The following is a 21355-nucleotide window of genomic DNA, read 5'->3' as shown; positions in this document are numbered from 1 at the left end:
ACAAGAATAAGGAACTCTATAAAATGGTGATTAGATTGCATTTGGAGTATTTTGTGCAATTCTGGTTACTTAGGAAACATGTGCAGACTTTGGAAAGGGTGCAGAAAAGGTTTATCAGGATGTTGCCTGAGTTATACAATACGATTGCTCCTACTTTGCACAAAGTGGTAAATAACGAGATTGAATGGATGGTCCAATCCCACCAAAATAATTACAAACACCTAATTTACCTCGTTTAACATGGAAATCATAAAGATGTTAATAAATTATCAGCAAATCAATCTCCTGTCATTTATAAAATGACAACTGGCACATTTAGATAGCTCGTGTAATTAATTCCGCAACATCCCCATAACTCTTGGAACCCACAGAGAGTAAGGCAAGTAAGGAAGTAAGTCACTTAGTGACTCATTATCAATGAAACTAAAGTTTTGGCTATTTGGTCTCTAAATGCTGATCTGTTGAATTGGTTTGTTAGTCATTACTGATGCCTGGTGTTAATATGGTACAGAATCATGCTTGATTGAGTCTTGATGTAAACAATTTTATTTTCCTATCACTTGATCCTTGCATGGACTAAAGGTTAAACATCTCACTGGAAAGGAGATATAATTGTTGGAAGAATGATCTCATCATCTTCATGTATTGAAGTGACCATATTCCAAGACAAAAGGACGAGAGGGCCCTTCAAGATGAAGCGCAAGAATAGATAATGACAACGTCAGTCTTTTATCACCCAAAGTGCCTGAAAAGCTTAGAACTGAGGCCACAAAACAAGAGAAAAAAAAAGGAAAAGCTTCTTGGCTGTAATTCCAGTGGACTCAAATTAATACTCTGCTTCCGATTGTTTTTCAATTTGAGAAAGCAGAGCACACATAAATAGTCCCTTTGTCATTTTTGCATTTCTTTTTTAAAAAAAAAAGTTGTACAATATAAGATATAAAGTGAGATTGAGCAAAATTGGATTGTTTTCTTTGAAGCCTTGGAGGCTAAGGAGAGTCCTGACAGAAATTTATAAGCAAGGCATAAGGTAGACACTCTGAATCTTTGTACCAGGGTAAAAAAATGTCAAATACTAGAAGGCATATGTTATATAGTCAGGACAATGTGAACTATTTTGTAACCGTGCGAAAATAGGCCCTTCTCACTGTAGTAACTGTAGTGCACCACTGTGGGGCATATGTATATGAGATGGTGGAAGACATCAGTAAGTAAAATCTCTTCTGTTATTTGAATCTTGCATCTTTAAGTTATTTAAGGAGCCTTCTCATGTAACACAGACATGACATGGTGGCAGCTTTATAGTAGAATAGGAATAAAGCTATACAATTGATTGTAAGTCACTAAAATACAAGAGGGAAGAAGAGAAAAAGAAAACGTTATTGGAAAAAAAAATAGCTGGAGCAACAGCAGTTCACCTAGTGATGGACTGGGAGGCTGAAGACATTGTTGAATTGTTTAAAAAGCTTCAGCAAAAGAGCAATTTAGCATTCAAAAGCTATTTGTAAAAATGCAACAGCTGAGAAGGTCAATTATATACTTTTCTGGACAGGGGAGTCAGACTTTGACTTATTTAATAGCTGGGATCTTACAGAGGTGGAGAAAAATTATCCAAGGAGATATTTGCAGTTTGCTTCTCACCTTGAACCCAGGTCTAATCGCAGAATTAAACACTATGAATTTCAAGGCTTAATGCAAGAGACTGATGAAACTGCTAATAACTTCCTCACTGGACTAAAAATTATTGCTGCAAATTGCAGATTTAAGGATATAGACGAAAATTTAGTTGATCAACTAAATCGAGGGAGGTGCCCATTCCTAAGTGCAAAAGTCTCTTATAGGGAAGCATAGCTTGAAGCTGGCCGAAGCGAGAGACACAGCCAGAGCCTTTGAAGCCACGAGGATGCAAATGAAATCCCTGTCTATGCAGATCCACCCACAGCAAGAGAAGGAAGGGTTGATGTTGTAAAGAACACAACCAGAAAAGTGCAACCCCCCCCCCCCCCCAAGACCTGCAAGAAGTGTGGCAGGCAACACCCCTTCAATGACCAAAACAAATGCCGAGCATAAGGTTCTGAATTTAGAGCCAATGGTAAAGCAAACCATTGGATGAAGATGTGCAAGTCTGGTATGAAGAAAACAGTGGGGGAAAAAAAAGACAAGATCCACCACATAAAAGGAGGAAATGGAGTCAGTTGGGGTAGTTAAGTGCTCCAGTTGTGGCATGTGGGAAATCAGAGACTGCACAGCTGTTCCTGATGACTACACCTGCAAAAGGTGCATCCAATTGCATATAATGAGTGACCGTGTTAGAGAGCTTGAGCTGCAGTTGGATGAACTGAGGATCATAAGGGAAGCAGAGGCAGTGATAGAGAAGAGTTACAGGGAGACAGTCACCCCTAGAAGGCAGGAGTCAGGGAATTGGGTGACTGTGAGGGAAGGAGGGAAGGAGGGAGAGCACCAGTGCAGAGTACCCCTGTGGAAGTGCCACTCAGCAATATGTATTCTGCATTGGATACTGCTGGGAGGAACAGCCTATCAGGGACGAGTCGTGGGGGTCAGGTATCTGGCACAGGGGCTGCCCCTGAGGTTCAGAAGGGAAGGAGGGATAAGAATAGGATACTTGTAGTTGGGGACTCATTAGTCAGAGGGACAGATAGAAGGTTTGTGGGACGAGATCGGGGATCCAGGTTGGTCTGTTGCCTCCCTGGTGCCAGGGTCAGGGATATCTCTGATCGAGTATATAGCATTCTGCAAGGGGAAGGAGAACAGCCAGAAGTCGTGGTCCATGTGGGGACCAATGACTTTGCTAGAAGTGGGGATGAGGTCCTGAAACAGGATTATGTGGAATTGGGTAGGAAGTTAAAAAACAAGACCTCCAAGGTAGTAATCTCTGGATTGCTGCCGGTGCCACGCGCTAGTGAGGGTAGAAATAGGAGGATGTGGAGGATGAATGCGTGGCTAAAGAGATGGTTCAGGGGGCAAGGGATAAGATTTCTGGATCATTGGGATCTCTTCTTGGGAAGGTTGGACCTGTACAAAAGGGACGGACTCCACTTGAACTGGAGGGGGACCAATGTGCTGGCAAGCAGATTTGCTAGAGCTATGAGGGAAGGTTTAAACTAGTTTGGCAGGGGGGTGGGGAACAGAGTGTGAGAGCAGTGTCAAGGGAGCATGGCCACCTAGAGAGGAATAATAACGATAACAAAGGTAGGATGGAGATTAGGATAAAAGGTAGAAAAGAGAATATAGGTGAGGGTCATTCTCTGAAATGCATATATTTTAATGCAAGAAGCATAGTGAACAAGATAGATGAGCTTAGGGCATGGACAGATACTTGGGGTCATGATATTGTGGCAATTAGTGAGACCTGGCTACAGGAGGGGAAGGACTGGCAACTTAATATTCCAGGATACATTTGTTTTAGATGTGATAGATCAGGGGGTTTAAAAAAAGGGGGAGGAGTTGCTCTGCTTGTTAAGGAGGACATTACTGCCGTGAGATGGCAGGATGGTCTGGAGGGATCGTCCAGTGAGGCTGTTTGGGTGGAATTGAGGGGTGAAGGGTGCTAATAGGGGTGTATTACAGACCACCAAATGGCCCAAGACAATTAGAGGAACAAATTTGTAGGGAGATGACGTGTATGTGTGAGAATCATAAGGTAGTGATCATGGGAGATTTTAACTTCCCTCACATTGATTGGGATACCCATACAGTTAAAGGGCTGGATGGGCTAGAGTTCATTAAATGTGTTCAAGATTGTTTTCTAAATCAGTTAGTAGAAAAACTGACTCTGGACGGTGTAATACTAAATCTCCTGTTAGGGAACGAGCTAGGACAGGTATCGGACATTAATGTTGGAGAACAAATTGAGTCTCGTGATCATAACTCTGTTAGTTTTCGGGTAGTTTTAGGGAAGAGCAAGGAGGGGCCTAAAGTTGAGGTTCTGGATTGGAGAAGAGCAAATTTCGAAGGAATAAGAAGGGATTTGGGGAGTATTGAGTGGGACAGGATATTTTCAGGTAAGGATGTAAATGAAAAATGGAGGATATTCAAAAAAGAAATTTTGAGGGTACAGAATAGATATGTCCCAAGTGTATTGAGTGGGACAGGATATTTTCAGTAAGGATGTAAATGAAAAATGGAGGATATTCAAAAAAGAAATTTTGAGGGTACAGAATAGATATGTCCCAGTGAGGATCAAAGGAAAGGCTGGAAGTCATAGGGAGGCTTGGTTTTTGAGGAATATTGGAAATTTGGTTAGGAGAAAAAGGGAGGTGTACAAGAAGTATAAAGAGCAGCGAGCTGAGAGTTTGAAGGAGGACTACAAGGAGTGTAGAAGGAATCTTAAGAAAGAAATTAGAAAGGCCAAAAAAAGGCATGAAGAGGCTTTGGCAGACAGAGTAAAAATAAATCCAAAGGGTTTCTATAGGTACATTAAAAGTAAAAGATTAGTGAGGGATAAAATTGGACCCCTTGTAGATAGCGAGGGTAGGCTGAGTGAGAAGTCAGAGGAAATGGGGGAAATTTTGAATGATTCACTAGGGAAAAAAATATTGAACCAGTTGAAGTAAAGAAAAATTTGACCCCTTGTAGATAGCGAGGGTAGGCTGAGTGAGAAGTCAGAGGAAATGGGGGAAATTTTGAATGATTCACTAGGGAAAAAAATATTGAACCAGTTGAAGTAAAGAAAAATAGTGGGGACGTCATGAAGCATATAAGGATAACCGAGGAGGTAGTGATGGCTGTGTTGAAAAAGATAAAGGTGGCTAAATCTCCGGGACTGGACAAAATATTCCCAAGGACACTCAGGGAGGCTTGTGGACAGATAGTGGTGCCATTAACAGAGATATTTAGGATGTCACTGGTCACGGGGGTAGTGCCAAAGGATTGGAGGGTGGTGCATGTGGTTCTGCTGTTTAAGAAAGGGTCCAAATGTAAACCTGGGAATTATAGGCCCGTGAGTCTGACGTCTGTGGTGGGCAAGTTGATGGAAAGTGTTCTGAGGGATGGTATTTACAAATATTTGGAGGTACAGGGATGGCTAGGGAGTAATCAGCATGGTTTTGTCAGGTATGACAAACCTAATTAAGTTTTTCGAGGGGGTTACAAAAACGGTTGATGAAGGGAAAGCTGTGGATGTTGTCTATTTAGACTTTAGTAAAGCTTTTGACAAAGTTCCCCACAGGAGGTTAGGAAAAAAGGTGGAGGCATTAGGTATAAATAAAGAGGTAGTGAAATGGATTCAGCAATGGTTGGATGGGAGGTGTGAGAGAGTAGTGGTAGAAAATTGTTTGTCTAATTGGAGGCCGGTGACTAGTGGAGTTCCTCAGGGATCGGTCCTGGGTCCACTATTGTTTGTTATATATATTAACGATCTGGAAGTAGGGGTGGAGAATTGAATAAGCAAGTTTGCGGATGATACAAAGATTGGTGGTGTTGTGGACAGTGAGGAAGATTATCGTAGATTAAAAGGTGATTTAGGAAGGCTGGAGGTATGAGCTGAGAAATGGCTGATGGAATTTAATACAGATAAGTGTGAGGTGTTACATTTTGGAAAGGCAAATCTAAATAGGTCATATGTATTAAATGGTAGGCTATTGAGATGTGCAGAGCAACAAAGGGATTGAGGAGTGATGGTAAATAGTACCCTCAAGGCTGATACTCAGGTAGATGGTGTGGTGAAGAAGGCATTTGGAATGTTGGCCTTCATAAATCGGAGTATTGAATTCAAGAGTAGGGAGGTTATGATGAAATTGTACAAGGCATTGGTGAGGCCAAATTTGGAGTACTGTGTACAGTTTTGGTCACCAAATTATCAGAAAGATATAAACAAAATAGAGAGAGTGCAGAGAAGGTTCATGAGAATGTTAACTCAAGGTTTGAGTCACAGGGAAATGTTGTGCAGACTAGGGCTTTTTTCTCTGGAACGTAGAAGATTCAGGGGGGACTTGATAGAGGTGTTTAAGATTTTAAAAGGGACAGACAGAGTTAATGTGGATAGGCTTTTTCAATTAAGAGTGGGGGAGATTCAAACTAGAGTGCATGGTTTAAGATTAAAGGGGGAAAATTATAAAGGGGACATGAGGGGAAATTTCTTTACGCAAAGGGTGGTGGGGATGTGGAATGAGCTTCCAACCGATGTGGTCGAGGCGGGATCATTGGTTACATTTAAGGAAAGACTGGATAGTTACATGGATAGGAGAGGACTGGAGGGGTATGGACCGGGTGCTGGTCAGTGGGACTAGGAGGGTGGGGATTTGTTACGGCATGGACTAGTAGGGCCGAACTGGCCTGTTCTGTGCTGTAAGTGGTTATATGGTTATAACAAATAGGATTCTGACACCCAGATACTGGACATAGAATCCATACACCTTCACAAGATGTTGGGTAAGTTGAAAGAAGGAAGCAAGTTGCACACAAGGATCCAAATACAGAGGACAACCCAGAACTAGCCTATGAAGCTGGATACTGGATCATAAAGCGACATCCTTTAATTCAGACTCTGCCGCCAGATGTTCCCAGAGAACATAATAAAAGGATGTACAAAAGACGGTGCATTGGAAACAGCAAAAGTCACATTATCAGCCTATGGTAGACCCATTATCAAGCAGCTAGGGAGAGCTGAGATCAAAGGCTGCCATAAGGGAAAGAACATCCTCTGCACACACATTCTACGTGATAGATGCAGATGGAACCAGTAAATCTAGGTCTGGATAGCTGCCGGGAGTTGCAGTTGATCTCTGTAAGTTATGAGATCCAGATGAAGAAGATATCCAAAAGGATCAACAGAAACACAACAAAAAGAGGAAATGATTTTAACAGGAGTACCTACCAGGCCATGGCACACAGTGGGAGCAGACTTGTTCACTGAGAATCAAGAGTGGTATTTAATAGTAGCCTGTTACTACTAAGTTTCCATTCGTCAAAAGGGTGAAAGACCTGAGAGCATCAACTATCACCTCAGAAATGAGGGCTCCTTGCTGAAAAAGGAATACCCAAGCAAGTAGTATGTGACAATAAAACACAGTTCACAACACAAAAATTCAGAAAACTGGCTGTAGAGTATGGGTTTTGTTCTCATTACATTATCCCCATACTACTCCAAAGGTCATGGATTCATTGAATGATGAGTGCAACCTGTGAAACGAGCATTAGTTGAATGTTGCAAAAGAAGACCCATCTCTAGCTCTTCCATCATTACGAGCAACACCTTTAAGGGCTGACGTAAAGTCTTCGGCAGAACTTCTAAATGGCGAGAGACATAAAACAACTCTGCCAAGCAAAATACACACTCCAGAAGACCAGGAAGAAACCAGAACAAGTCTGGCTAACACACAAGAAGGACACCAGCATTATAATAAATATGCACAAACATTGCCAGAATTCTTCCGAGGAGAGCATGTGCATATTCAAGAGCTGGTGTTGAAAACATGGACCCCAGGAAAGGTCATCAGAGAAGCTGAGACGCCAAGATCATACATTATCGAGACAGACTCTGGCAATCAGCTGAGGAGGAACAAAATTCACATCTGGCTGACACAAGATGTGATGAAACAGAAGTCTTTAACACCAGCAAAGCCTGGAACACCTCGTGAAGAGACCACAACCACTAAAGCCATTGTCGGGTGAAGTACAACGAGCTACATCACCTACTCACTTGTGTATATTGTGAACAGTTGTGGGCCTAATACCAACCCCTGTGGTTCTCTTCTAACTACTGCCAACCAGAAAATAGACCATTTATCCTAACACATTCCCTTCTATTTGTATAGGAGGGAATAGAGGGATGTGTTTCATGTACAAACAAACAAGAAAGATTTTGTTTAATTTGGCAATCTGTTTGTGGTAGACATCATGAGTACATGTTCCTAGTAGGAATAGTACATGAAGTGTTGGATAATTAAGAAATTAAGAAACTAGCCTCTCAGGAGATTGAAATCAAGCATTTGGGAATTTGTGGCAGAGAACCTTGAAATGTTGCTGAATCTTTTGATGTTGCAAACTACAGCCATGTTGTCAAATGCTGAAGGGAGTGAACATTTAAACAGATTGAGATGCCTATGAATTGTTTTAGTTTTCTTTCCCACCCTATCTACTTGAATGGTCACTTTAAAGGACCTATGGACTCGATTCCCAGATTGCTCTGAACATCCTTACTTGTCCAGAACTCTTCTTAAGGTATCATACTATTTAATCACTCTCTTGATGAGCACATATTTGTGTAACTGATCCACTGATATTGATGGTAAGACAGCCAACTAACTATATGGCTATGTTGATTAACTTGAAACTGTAGAAATTTGATTCAAATTTGTAAACAAAACTTGGTTCTAAATTTCCTGCTTCTATTTGTCTGAAATTATGAAATTTCACCTGTAAAGTTAAATGGAACAAATAAGATTTTCACATTTCTAAAAATCTCTATGTATTGTTTACTACTCCTTTGAAGGTTCTCATCTGAGAACCACTTGAATTGCTAGAATCTGCTAATAGGTTTTAAATATACAATGTACAGAGTTGGGGAAAATAAATGAAACCTACTTCACAATGCTCCTGGTTGCTAAATTTGCACTCAAGGCAAGTCTGACAATACACAATTCATCAAAAAAAGTAATAGCTTAAGTTGAAAAGGATTCAATTTCTGTATTCAAAATATTTTTAATAAAAACTACAAGCTGAATCTCTTTTTTAATGTATTGTGTGTAAGGCTTTGTTCCTGCATGTACTTGGCAGATAAAATGCATTCAGTACATTTGTTTAATATTGAGTGTTTATAAATATTAAAAAAATATTGTTGAATGAGATCTCCTTTCCTCATCTTAAATATGGCTTTAACAAAAAAAAAGATTAAATTTTGAAACTGAATAAAAAGGAAAATACTGAAAATTATCTGTAGTGAGGAATGTAAAGTTAATGTTTTAGGTTGATTTTTCAAACTAAAACTTTAAATTTAGACAGCACAGTAACAGGTCTTTCCTGCCCATGTTGCTCGAATACCCCAATTAATCTTCAGCCCCGTATGTTTTTGAAAGGTGGGAGGAAATCTGAGCACCTGGAGGAAACCCACTCAGGCAGAAAATACAAACTCCTTAGAGACCATGCCAGATTCAAGCCCAGGTCCCTGGCGCTGTAACAGAATTGCACTAACCTTTTCGCTAACCATGCCTCCCTCTGTGCTAACAAAGCCACCCTAAACTATATTTTCATAAAAGTTAGCCATTGCTTACAGTTAAGAAGTTATCCCAAATGGGGAGATAGACTTTCCTCATCCCCTTTATAGGCAGCTCACAAGGACATAGTTTTGTAAATGGCTTTTAAAATAGGCCAATAGTCTCTTGGTAGAAAAGACCAAAAACGGCTTAAAAGAGCCTCTAGTGTTTTTATTTTCCGAAAGAATTAAAATAATCATACCTCTGCAAATCCACTTTTGAATCATATATTCACTACCTTCAGCATGTAGATCTGCTTGTTTTAATGCAAGTGAATTACAAAGATTGCAAGTTGTACCTGTGATGCAATCTGGTTTTGTCATTAAAACAAAACTCGCACTTGGCAACAGGCAAATGAAATCTGGGTGAGGGTGAATGGCAGGAAGAAGAACCTTGTCCAATTTGCTGGTGGGAAAAGACTTCAAACAGCATGAACACTTCAAAACAAATCAATCTTGTTTTGTTTTTACTTTTTAAAATATGTGCTATAGGTCCAGGTTCTAGCTGAGCGAGTAACTTTTGAAAGTGGAGGGAATGGAGGGGGAGACATTGGAAAGTTTAAATAAAAGAGATGAGGAGGCAAATATAAAAGGTTTTGGGGAAAGATGAGAAACCATGGGCAAGAACTGTCTGTGAGTGACTTACTACTTCACCTTGTGTGGGTTCACCTTGGATAGGGTTCTCCTAACCTTGGCTGCGTCTATGCAGGAAGTCTGTTCATCAGGGAAGATGGAGCTTTCTTTGACATCATTCTTTTCTTCTCATCAAGAAGATGTTCAGTCTGTCTGGAAGAGAGGCGTCATTGTCTTTATCTCGCAAGGTTGACGTGATCAGTTATCATTGTGAACCCTTGTCACATGTGCCTCATGTCACACAGCTGTCTGTGGATCCTCTGTGAGTACCCATGCTTTGCCTTCTGATTGCATGGAAGAGTTCAGCCCTGGCGGTTTTAGTGCCATCTTGTCATCTCCTCAAGGCAGCATCACGAGCTCAGAAGTACCCAAGCCTCTGCATCCAATCATAGTTTCTAGTTAGCCATGGTTGTGAAGTAATTGATCTTAGTGACATCCTTGATGCGCTTGCTGATGTAGACAGTCACTGAGCTAGTGTAGTCTTCATTGTTCACATGACCGTTGTAGGTAGCTGCCTCCCTGAAACCACTCCAGTCTATGGTCTCAAAGGAGTCATGTAGTTCTTTTGTGCCCTCTGACCACACCACCCTCACTCCACCCACAGCCACATCCTGATTTCCCTGGCAACTGGCCTAGTTTGTTCTCCCAATGGTCAGTTCTCCAATAACATCTAATCCTGCATTCTCACAATAATAAATAGCAGACCAGCTAAAATCAAGACCTGATTTTTTTTCTACATTCTGGTGTAATGTATTTTTCCAGTTGTGCTTGTTTCTACCTTTAAAATGTATTGCCAATAAACACATGTTTTTGGAAAAATTAGGCAAGCAGAGAAGTCATCTGTTTTGTAAAACCTTTTTTTTATTTCGATAGGTTAATATGTACATAATTCCATAAAATAAGCACATTTAAAAAAAAATTAAGTCTTTGTCCTAGGCTTGTCTGGCAGGAAGGAAATTAATTAATCAAGTGACCTGAGAAAATTTCTTTCCATGCATGTTGAAACCAAAAAAGCTATAAATTCTTAAATCATAAACTTATGTACATTGTACATGTGCACCAAATTCATGCTGCAATCTGCAATTGTCATTGTAGATTTAAAAAAAACTGCAATGGTATACTTAATTACATTGAAAATAGACAATAAATTAAAAAATGAATAATATTTGGTCATCCTAGTGCAAAAGAAAGTAACTTTGCTCTAGTACAGGTAATTGACCTTGATTTGGGTAAGAGGGTGTTGGGGGTCCTTTATGATGTTGGCTGCCTTCTTGAGCCAATACCTTGCAATCCGATGGCTGGGAGATCAGAGTTTGTGATGGACTTGGCTATGTTTGCTACCTTCTGGTGCCTCTGCGTTTCTGGGCAGTTGAATTTCCAAACCAAGTATAATTTCCGGTATAAATCTCGGCAGTCCAAAAAAAGCTAAATTTCTCAGCAGGTTAAGAACCATCAAAAGAAGGATGCAGGACTGATGTTGGACCTGTTGGACCGATGACCCTCAAATGAAATGATCATTGACTTGAAACCTTGGCTGTTTCCTCCCTGTAAAGATTTTACCTGATCTGAATATTTCTGCCTTCTACAGTTTTTATTTCAGAATTGTAACCATTGTAATGTTTTAATTTTTGTATCTTTACATGTCAGAAGGAAGAAGCTTTGGCTTAGAAACTAATTGAATTTGATAGGGTGAAAATGTGATTAGTTATTCACAATTTGGATGAGATGTGTACAACTGTTAAACAACATGGAGTATGCTTGCTCTAATTGTACCTTTGAACTCAGTTGCCCCTTGTCTTTTTTATCCAGTTACCATGGAAAATTATTTAAAAGTTAGAAAAATTTGCTCATCCTTCAATTTGTTTGCAAATTTTAATAACTACAAACTGGTCTAATGAGACATCAAAATTGCCATGGTGGGCTATATTTTTTGCAAAGGACATGTGGTATTTTGTACCATCTTATTTATGGTATTATAAATAAAGCTTTATTTTTCATATGCTTCAAAAACATTGAGAAAGATTAAGGAGATGGCCAATTTTGAGTATTAGTCGAAAAGTATTCCCTTATGTAACTTTGATTTCTTGCTCAGTAATTATTGATTACTATTCAAGAAACAATTAAATATTAATGTACTGAAGACATTAGGAAGAAAAGCTATTAAGGACTTTGTTAATCTGGCAATCTCAGAAGGGACCATTTTATCTCAAGTGCATTTTGCTGCTGGACTTGGTTAATTTTGTGTATTAAACACTTCAGTTAATGTGACTGTAGGTAGATTCTGATGGTTATTTTTTCACAATTGTTAATTATTGATTGTTATCAGAAAACTTATGGCGACATTACTGAAAGGCTTGACTTGAAGCAACGTTTGCAGTGTAAGAACTTTGCTTGGTATCTGACGAATGTTTATCCAGAGATGTTTGTACCCGAGCTATCTCCTCTACTCTTTGGTGCAGTAAGTACTATGTTTGCCTGTTAAGCATATTGCAAATTTAATATCTAGAATTATTGTGATTTTTATTATAGTTTGTGTACTTAGGATTTGGAATTTCTTTAATTTTTTTTTGATTTCTCTATTTAATATTTCCATGTTACTAATGCTATGCCTGAACAATCAATTACTTGAAAACCTGATTTTTATACTTTTTACTGGGACGTACTTTTTATCCCTGCAGTCTTTTCAATTGATTGTCTTCAAATGAAATCTAAATTACACAAAGGTGGCTAATGTTTATCCTTCTGAACTGAAAGGTCTGTCAATTCATGTAAAAAGTAATTTACAAACCTACATTGAGTAACTCTTTTTCTTCCCATCCCATCTTCCATTTCAGATTAAAAATATTGGTTCTGGTACTTGTCTTGACAGTGGAGAAAATAATCTAGGTGGAAAACAATTAATACTGTATACGTGCCATGGTCTTGGAGGAAATCAGGTAACAAATTCAAGTGTATTGATTAAATATTGCATGCTTTGAACAGACCATAATTTGGTTAGTCCATAGAATAGGATGGTACAGTTAGGATAGTTATTAGTGCAACGTTATTACAGTGCCAATTATCCAGGTTCGAATCGGGCGCTATCTATCAGGACTTGGTACACGGGTTTCCTCTGGATGCTCTGGTTTCCTCCTACCTTTCAGAAGCTTACAGGTTGTAGGTTAATCAGTGTATTGGTGGGGGAGGGGGGCATGGGTTTGTGGGCTGGAAGGGACTGTTACTGTGTTGAATGTCTACATGTAATTTAAAAAAAAAAATTGAATATAAAGTCTTTAGCTATTTGGCATGCAAGCTCCAGGTTTACTCTCGGTTTGCTTCTCAAGGTACTTTTTATGCTTTTCAAATCTCTGCTAATCATATAAAATCCTATGCTCTTCCTGACATTTTATTCCTTTGTCATTTGATATTTTAGTATGCTTGTGTGTTGGAAAAATAGCTAAATCTTGAAAATGCTGTAACAAATACTGTTTGGCCACAATTTCTTGCAATTTTCTTTTTGTTTAATTTCCTTTTTGCAGAATCTCTAGCTTGTGCAGTGGGGGGGGGGGAAAAAAGTGCTCTATGTTCTTGAATTTCAGAAGGTTATAGATTTGACTTGCCCTTTGGTGGTCTCTCCATCAAAACGAGAGGGGGATATTCCAGTTTTACGTATTTGAACAGATCGTCTGCAACAATTAACCAGCGTGTCATCAATGTACCTTGTTTTAAAACTTCTTTTGATGCTGGCTTTTTCCTCTCCTTGCTTTGCTTTTGTTAATAATTCACAAATATACTGGAATGTCTTGGTTCAGACACATTATAACTATAGAGGCATCAGTTTTACGTGGAATTCTAATTCCAGGACAAATACAATAAAAAGAGATGAAAATGTCAGAACACCCGAATGTACTGATCAGAAAATTTAAAAACTATTGTCACCAACAATCATTGCTATAAATGCATGAAAGGCCGTGGCCAATTTGCATATCACAAACTCTAATCGTCCACTGTGATGATGGCTGTGTAACCTATTTTGTTGCATTGATTAAGTAATTAAGATTGGACAGATCCTTGAGGAGCCCATCTGCCCTTTATCAGGATAATGGCATGGGATCCCATACTTGTAACTTCAAATTGCAGGTAGGAGCATGGTTCAGAATCTCAGTTCTAAGGATGAAGGATTGTGGTGACCAACTTTAGTCGATGGCTATCAGCTTTCATCACCCACTTAACAATATAAAATATTCCCCTAGTTGTGATGAGTCCTCCTTAAAATATCCTTTTCCTTTTGCCAAGTATTTTCCAATAATTAAAAACCTGGGAGTGGGTAAAGCAGGGGGGAGGGAAATAAATTTCATAAAGCATCGAGCAAGCTAGGATATAAAACTTTTATAATGGAAACGAGAGTTGTAAGTAGCAAATTTATAAAACCAGATACCCTACCCCTGGAACAAGGTTTATAAAAGACGAAAGCATTCTTCAATAGAATTGATGCTACTGCTTCCATTTCTCATGTAGAGAAAACCTGAAGCTTGGGCATTATCTATGCATTTAAAAATAATTGGATATCTTTAGAATGAGAGAATTAAATATCTGACAATCTGAAAGTATTAATTTTATTTTCAATTGTGGATTTGATGAGAAACTGGTATAAATGTTTAGACCGATGGGACTGGGAGCTTGGATTTCTTGGAGGACCCTGCCATTGTAGACCCTGCCAGAAATGCAATATGTGTGAAGGCCACTGGTGGGGGAGAAAAATAGCGGCGGTGGCAGACCTGCAATAATGATTGCTGCTTCTAGTGTAGACCTGGGAGAGCAGAGAGACAGCACTGCTCCAAGATCCACCACGTTGTCCTCATGCGGACAGGCTTTAAGTGGCCTCTTAAAGAAGCCAAAGGTGTTTTATTTTAAATGCCTGCAACTGTACGGTCTGTGTTCAAGATGGTGGTGCTTGTGCTCATCAGCGGCTTCAATGCGTGGCAGATTCTAGGGGAGCAGCGGACCGATCTAGGGCACCACAAATGGGTAGAACGCCCCCCCCCCCATCCCCCCACCCGAATGAGAAGGAGAAGCAGAGGAGCAACCCTACAGGACGGCTACCATAGCAGCTAACTAACAGCTGCTCAGCGGCTGAAGGACCCATACAGGCTTTGGATGACTCGCAATCGGGGGACCCGCACAGGCTGCTGGAGACTGGCTCATGGGAACTAAATATCGGAACTGGGATTCAAGAGGATGCTGAGGACAAGAAGGGCTTCTAGCACTGAGGGTGCCTGATCATGTCAGAGATTTGGAGTTTGCATTGCTGATGAATCCAACAAGAATCTGGGCGACTGCAGGAGCAATGGAGGTGAATCCTTGGACATAGAAACTCTGAAGGTTCTCTCTTTCTCTCTTGCTGTAAGGGGTGTTGGGCAATGTCTACCTTGCGGAGGCTGAATGCAATTTTGTGTGATGTTACATGTTCTGCACTGTTGCAAGACAATAAGGTATCTTTATTTTCTGGAAAATCTTTGCCAAAGATGTATTTGTAGAAATCTCGTGCTACTCAAATCATTATCAACCTTTGTAGAGTTTTATAAATTCATGTAGGGAATGGATAAAGTGATTGCTCTGTCTTTTCCCAGGTTGGACAATTTTATAGGCATCAATTTAAATGAGAGGAAAGAAATTTAAGAAGGACTTAATGGCAACTTTTTCTACTCTGAAGGTTATTTGAGAGGACACCACTCAACCTAGTTCAATTACAATGTTTTTTTTAAACATAATTTCTATAATTTTTTTGCAAAAAAATGAAATGTTTAGAAGTTTATGGACCAAGAAAATGGGATTATTCCTTATTGTCAACCTGGTCAGCAAGGACAACTTGGGCTGAAGGGCCTGTTCCATGCTGTATGACTGACTCTATTGCATTGCCATTCAACAGCTAAGAAAACCAGATTTACTACTCATTAAGTTTTAGTCTACAGTGGTCAAATGGCAGATTCTTAATAAATCAATTATTAAAGTTGCCCTACCAAATTTGCAACAAGTTTCACAGAAAAAAATTTACGGAAGCATCTGAAGATTGAAACTAAAAGTAAAAAAAAAAAGGATTCTGAAAATCTAAAATAAGTTTTTTTTTTAAAACAAAAAGCTGGAAGAACTCGATGGGACATGTAGCATCAGGAAAGTCAACAGAGTTAATGTTTTGGGTGGAAGACCCTGCAACCGCTGCAACCGTGTCTGCCTGTCCCGCATCGGACTTGTCAGCCACAAACGAGCCTGCAGCTGACGTGGACATTTACCCCCTCCATAAATCTTCGTCCGCGAAGCCAAGCCAAAGAAGAAGAAGACAAAGAAAAAGATTAAAGATGCCTTTACTGATTTGTCATTGGCCTTCAATGCCATAGTATATTTAAGCTTTCATTCATTGATACAAAACTTGTCAATCACCTCATGATTGAAAGGGCACTGTGATTATGAGATGAATTGAATGTAGATGTTTAGTAGTGGCTTACTACACGAGTTGATCTTTCAGACCTTGAAGTAATAAATTGCACTGAAAATTTGAAATATGTCACACTCGTGTGCAAAGATCAATGCTACTGTTTGGACAAGTTCCTTGGGATAAATGAATACTTCCACTCTAGTTTTGTAGGTTTGAAGTCAATGTGGGAATAATTAATGGAAGGGAGCTACAGAAATAGATGTTGTTTGGCAGGCTGGGTAATTTGAGTGGTGCACTCTGTCCACCTCCCTGTGCATGACCTCTTCATAATATCATCCACAATGCTTAGTCTTTATTTTTATAGGCTGAAAGAGGCACAACTTCATGAAATTTAGTTATTAAAATGTCCTTGGCTCCTTTCTTTCAGTCCATCTTGTAATCTCCTTTTACAATAGAGTTCAGAACACAGTTTCTTTATTCTGTAAAATAATTAAAAAATGGATTCCCTTTGATCCTTGCCAAAGTACCAGATGTCATTCTGGTCAGGACTCTTGTCTATTCTTGTTCATCACACTGTCTTTGCCAAAAAGTAAAGAGCAGGGTGAATGTAATCTGACAAGTCATTGGAATATCAGCACTTTTACCACATAAATCACCCAGGTCCACTGATCTGCAGAATATGATTCTGTATTGTGGTACAGGCAATCCCTGCATTACAGGGAGGGAGGGGTTTGCATTCTTAGAATGGTTGTAGACCATCCCCAATCTCTTGGTTAATATTTGATCTCCAGTAATGTCACTAAATTAGTTGATCAATATTACTTTGAGTGCAAGATGGTCCTGTCACCTTTTCATTCTCATACTTTTGATAGAATTCATTCAGAAATTCCAAGATATTAATGATGAGTGTCAGGAACTAATGATGTGTTGCCGAACTAATTTCATGAATGTAATTGAAATCTCATGGGTTAATAATTTCTATCATTTAATTGTTTTTTTTTTGCAAAAAATGAAATGTAATTATATTAAGGTTCAAATCAAAAGATAATGAGGCAAGAATTAGGAGACCACTTGGCACATCCAGGAAAACAACTTTCCCTTGAATCCATGTCCTGTCATCCTGGAAATCACTTTTGTGTTCTATCCAAACCTTTGTCATTCTTCTGTATTGGAAGCCCCCGAATTCAAAAGTACATGGCAATTCTTAGTTGCTGTATAATGACCAATAATTGAGAAATGCCATACCAGTAGAAAGTCTACTATTTACCCTCATTCAGCAAAAAAAAACAATGCCCAAGTAGGTTCTCTTGAAAATTTGGTAATTTTCTTGCTCTGTGTCAGTTGCAATTTGGCTAGGAAGTGTGTGATATATTGGGTAAAGAGAAGCTGAGCTTGCAACTACCTTTTCTCCATGCTCAAAATTACTCCCATGTTAGATAATAAAGGGAAAATTCATAAACACAAGATTCAGAAAAAAAACTGGAGGACGTCATTTATGTTTGTCTTGAGTACATTTTTTTTATAGTTTAAAATATTTTTTAGTGTTTCACTTCCTTTGTGCCATAGTGGTGTACACAGTTGTTCATCACCTTTTAAACCAAAATCCAAATGGCATTTTTGTGGTGGTAATTTGAGATTATCACTTTTGTGGGTTTTTTAATTAGTCACTGGCTACTTCCATTCAACAGAATTCCCCACCACTTCCCTTACCTAACTAATGTTTACCAAAATTTTTCTGGAGAATTTGTTTCAGAATGTGGTTTGGGGTTTTAAAACAGACCATTATTTCAAAGAAATGTTGTAGACCATCCCCAATCTCTTGGTTAATATTTGATCTCCAGTAATGTCACTAAATTAGTTGATCAATATTACTTTGAGTGCAAGATGAAATGGCTGATGCCAACCAGAATGTGTCAGGAAGAAAATATCTGCAGGCAAAGAGCATGCTTTCAGTTAGAGTCAGAACAGGGATCAGTGGTAACAGGACAAAATTGAACTTTATCTGAATGCAGGCAGCATTTGTAACAAGAAAGGTGTGAATTAATGGTGCAAATTTAAATAAATTTAACAGCCATTCTCAACTTTTTTTTTGGCTATGGTCCCTGAAGGACTTTGCTCAAAATTTATGGGGCACCTTCCCCTGTGAAACATTCATTTTAGCTTCTTCTGCGCCTATCTCCTAGTTATTATGCAAAATTTTCTAGAACATGGAACATTACAGCACACTACAGGCCCTTCAACTCTTGTGCTGTGCTGACTTATGGAAAACTACTCCACAACAATCTAATTGTCTCTACCTCACACCCATAACACTCTAATTTTCTTGCATCCATGTGCCTATCTAAGAGAATATTTAATATCCTTTTAGTACCACCCCCCAGCAATGCATTCCTCTGACATTTCCCTGAAATTTACCTCCTCTCTCCTTAAATGGATGTCTTCTGGTATTTACTAATATAGCCCCAGGAAGAAAGTGTTGACTGTCCACCCAATCTAAATCCCTCAAAATTTTACATAGTTCCAACAAATCACCGCTCACCTTTCATCACTCCAAAAAGGAAAGCCTTGGCTCTATCAACCTTACTTAAGACAACACATTCTCTAATCCAGGCAACATCCTGTAAATCTCTTCTGCATGCTCTCTAAAGCATCTACATCCTTCCTGTGATGAGGAAACCAGAATGAATGCAAGTGTCATCGAACCAGTTTTATAAAGCTACAGCATTACCTAATGACAATTCCCCTAGATCCTAGCTCTAACCTGACTAATGAAGGCCAACAGACAACGAGACTTCTTAACCACCCTATTAGGTTGAGTGATGGTGACTATAGACCTGGACCCCAAGATCTCTCTGTTCTTCCACACAGTAGACCTGTCATTAACCATATTCTCCACTTTCAAGTTGACTCTCAAAAGTACATTACTTCACACTTATCTGGATTGAACTCCATCAGCCCCTTCTCCATCCAGCTCTGTAACCTGTCTATTTACTGTTTTTATAGTAACATTATAGCAAATCTCTTGGTGCCTGCCACATTGACAACCGCCAGTGGGCTGATATCACCTCAAACTGTGCATCTTGGCACCTCACAGTTTGGCGGGCAGCAACCTCCTTTGAAGAAGACCGCAGAGCCTACCTCACTGACAAAAGGCAAAGGAGGAAAAACCCAACCCCAACCAACCAATTTTCCCCTGCAACCGCTGCAACCGTGTCTGCCTGTCCCGCATCGGACTTGTTAGCCACAAACGAGCCTGCAGCTGACGTGGACATTTTACCCCCTCCATAAATCTTCGTCCGCGAAGCCAAGCCAAAGAAGTAACATTCTACACCAGCCATTCTCAACAGGGGCATATAAACTCCGGGGGGGGCAAAACATATTTAAGTAAAAACCTTGTTTTCTTTTCACATCGCTTTAAATATTTTTAAATGTAGTCAGTAGGAGAGGAGTACAGAAGAATCCAAAACTGGACTGCTTCACAGGGAAGGGGGCGACAAATTTTGAGCAGAGACATGGGGTTTGGGGTGGGGGGGTCATAGCCAAAGAAGGGGTGAGAATGGCTGTCCTACTCTATCAACAACACATTCAGCCTTTGAATCATCTGCAAACTTACTTATCCACCCCCTCTTCATCCAGGTCATTTATAAAAATCGCAAAGAGCAGGAGTCCCAGAACCGCTACTAGTCAATAATCTCCAGGCAGAATACATTCCATCCACTACTCCTTTCTGCTCTATGTACGCAAGCCGTTTCAGAATTCACCCAGCCAAGTTTCCTTGGATCCCGTGACTCATGACTTTCTGAATTGTCAAATGCCTTACTAAAATCCAATATACACCATCTTACCTTCATCAATGCCATTCAATTAGGCTAGTGACTCATGACCTTCCCCTCGCAAAGCCATGCTGACCATCCCTGAGAAGATTATTCTTCTCTAAATGCTTGTAAATGGGGGTCACTAAGACATGTACAGAAGGCGGGCCAGCCTGCCCAGTCCAGCGAGGTAATGCCTGCAGAACCGTGTTCCACCACACCCAGCTCTCTTGTCAACCATGGCTCCTTTACCCAAATGACTGTTTTAGAATCATGGTTGCAAAATAGTAGCAACTAAGGTTTGCAGTGGAGTGTTCCAGGGTTTTTAACTTTTCAATAGCAACATAAAGTACGTGTGGATTGCTCTGATATTAATGAATCTAACAAAGGCAGTAGAGAGGAAGGACATTGGCTCAGAAAATGATCTCCTCAAATCTGTTTGTCAGTTAAGAATCATCATGTGGTAGAAACTGCTGGAGGGAATGATGTTCCAGTCCCCAGCATAACTGGAATGCAAGGCATAATGTAAATCAGGAAGTTAGAAATGCTTGTGATAAAAGTAATACAATAAACCTGTGGAACTTAAACTTGCATATAGACTGGGCTGCTAATGGACCAGTAGTAATATGAATTTGTAGTATGGATGAGAGATGATTTTTGATATTCCTTGTGTTGTGGGACCAATGAGTGTACATGCTATTTTTGATCCAGTATGTTTATTAATCTGGTAGCTCATGTTCCTTTCCGTAACATTCATTGCAATAGGGTTTTATTAAAAAATTATTAGGGATATAGATAGAGATGATGTGGAGGGGATTTTTCCTTTAAGAAAGGGGGAGATTCAAACCAGAGGATACGAGTTGAGAGTTTCGGGACAAAGTGTAGAAAAAACATGAGGGGGGGGGGGCTTCTTTACTCAGAGAGGTGGGTGTGTGGAACATGTTTGATTGGGAAATGGGAAAATGTTAACAGACTGGTTCCACAGATGTATGAAAATGAAGTGATTTAATTGAAACAGGCAAAATTCTTGCAGATTGACAGGGTAGATGTGGAGTTTATTTCCATGGTGTCTTCAAATACAGGTTAGTTTTGAACTAAAGTGTCCTCCTTTTTGGTCAGAGATGTGAAGAAATTAATTCACCAAAGGGATGGTGAAACTTTTGAATTCTCTACCAAACTCATACACAGTATATTCAAGACCAAAATTGATAGAATTTTAGATCTAAAGGGAATAGAATGATATGGTGTTGGTACAGAAAAGGGTACTGAAAAATGTGAATGGCCGTG

The 21355-nt window shown here is 39.5% G+C and overlaps 1 protein-coding gene across 5 annotated transcripts in view; it reads left to right on the top strand.

Annotated features, from left to right (window-relative positions):
* The window catches only part of LOC138762077 (polypeptide N-acetylgalactosaminyltransferase 3-like), a 63699-nt gene that overhangs the window by 27948 nt on the left and 14396 nt on the right, over window positions 1-21355 (top strand). For 4 of the 5 annotated variants that reach the window (XM_069935339.1, XM_069935336.1, XM_069935338.1 and 1 more), the window contains 2 exons: window positions 12171-12302; window positions 12679-12780. In XM_069935339.1, the coding sequence (XP_069791440.1) occupies window positions 12171-12302; window positions 12679-12780 (234 nt within the window). Of the gene's footprint in view, window positions 1-12170; window positions 12303-12678; window positions 12781-15453; window positions 15549-21355 lie in introns of those variants that run through there. The other variant, XM_069935340.1, reaches the window with a different exon arrangement.

This window comes from Narcine bancroftii, chromosome 4 (genome assembly GCF_036971445.1).
Source record: "Narcine bancroftii isolate sNarBan1 chromosome 4, sNarBan1.hap1, whole genome shotgun sequence".
NCBI classification, from domain to species: Eukaryota; Metazoa; Chordata; class Chondrichthyes; order Torpediniformes; family Narcinidae; genus Narcine; species Narcine bancroftii.
This window is presented reverse-complemented; position numbering and strand designations above follow the sequence as displayed.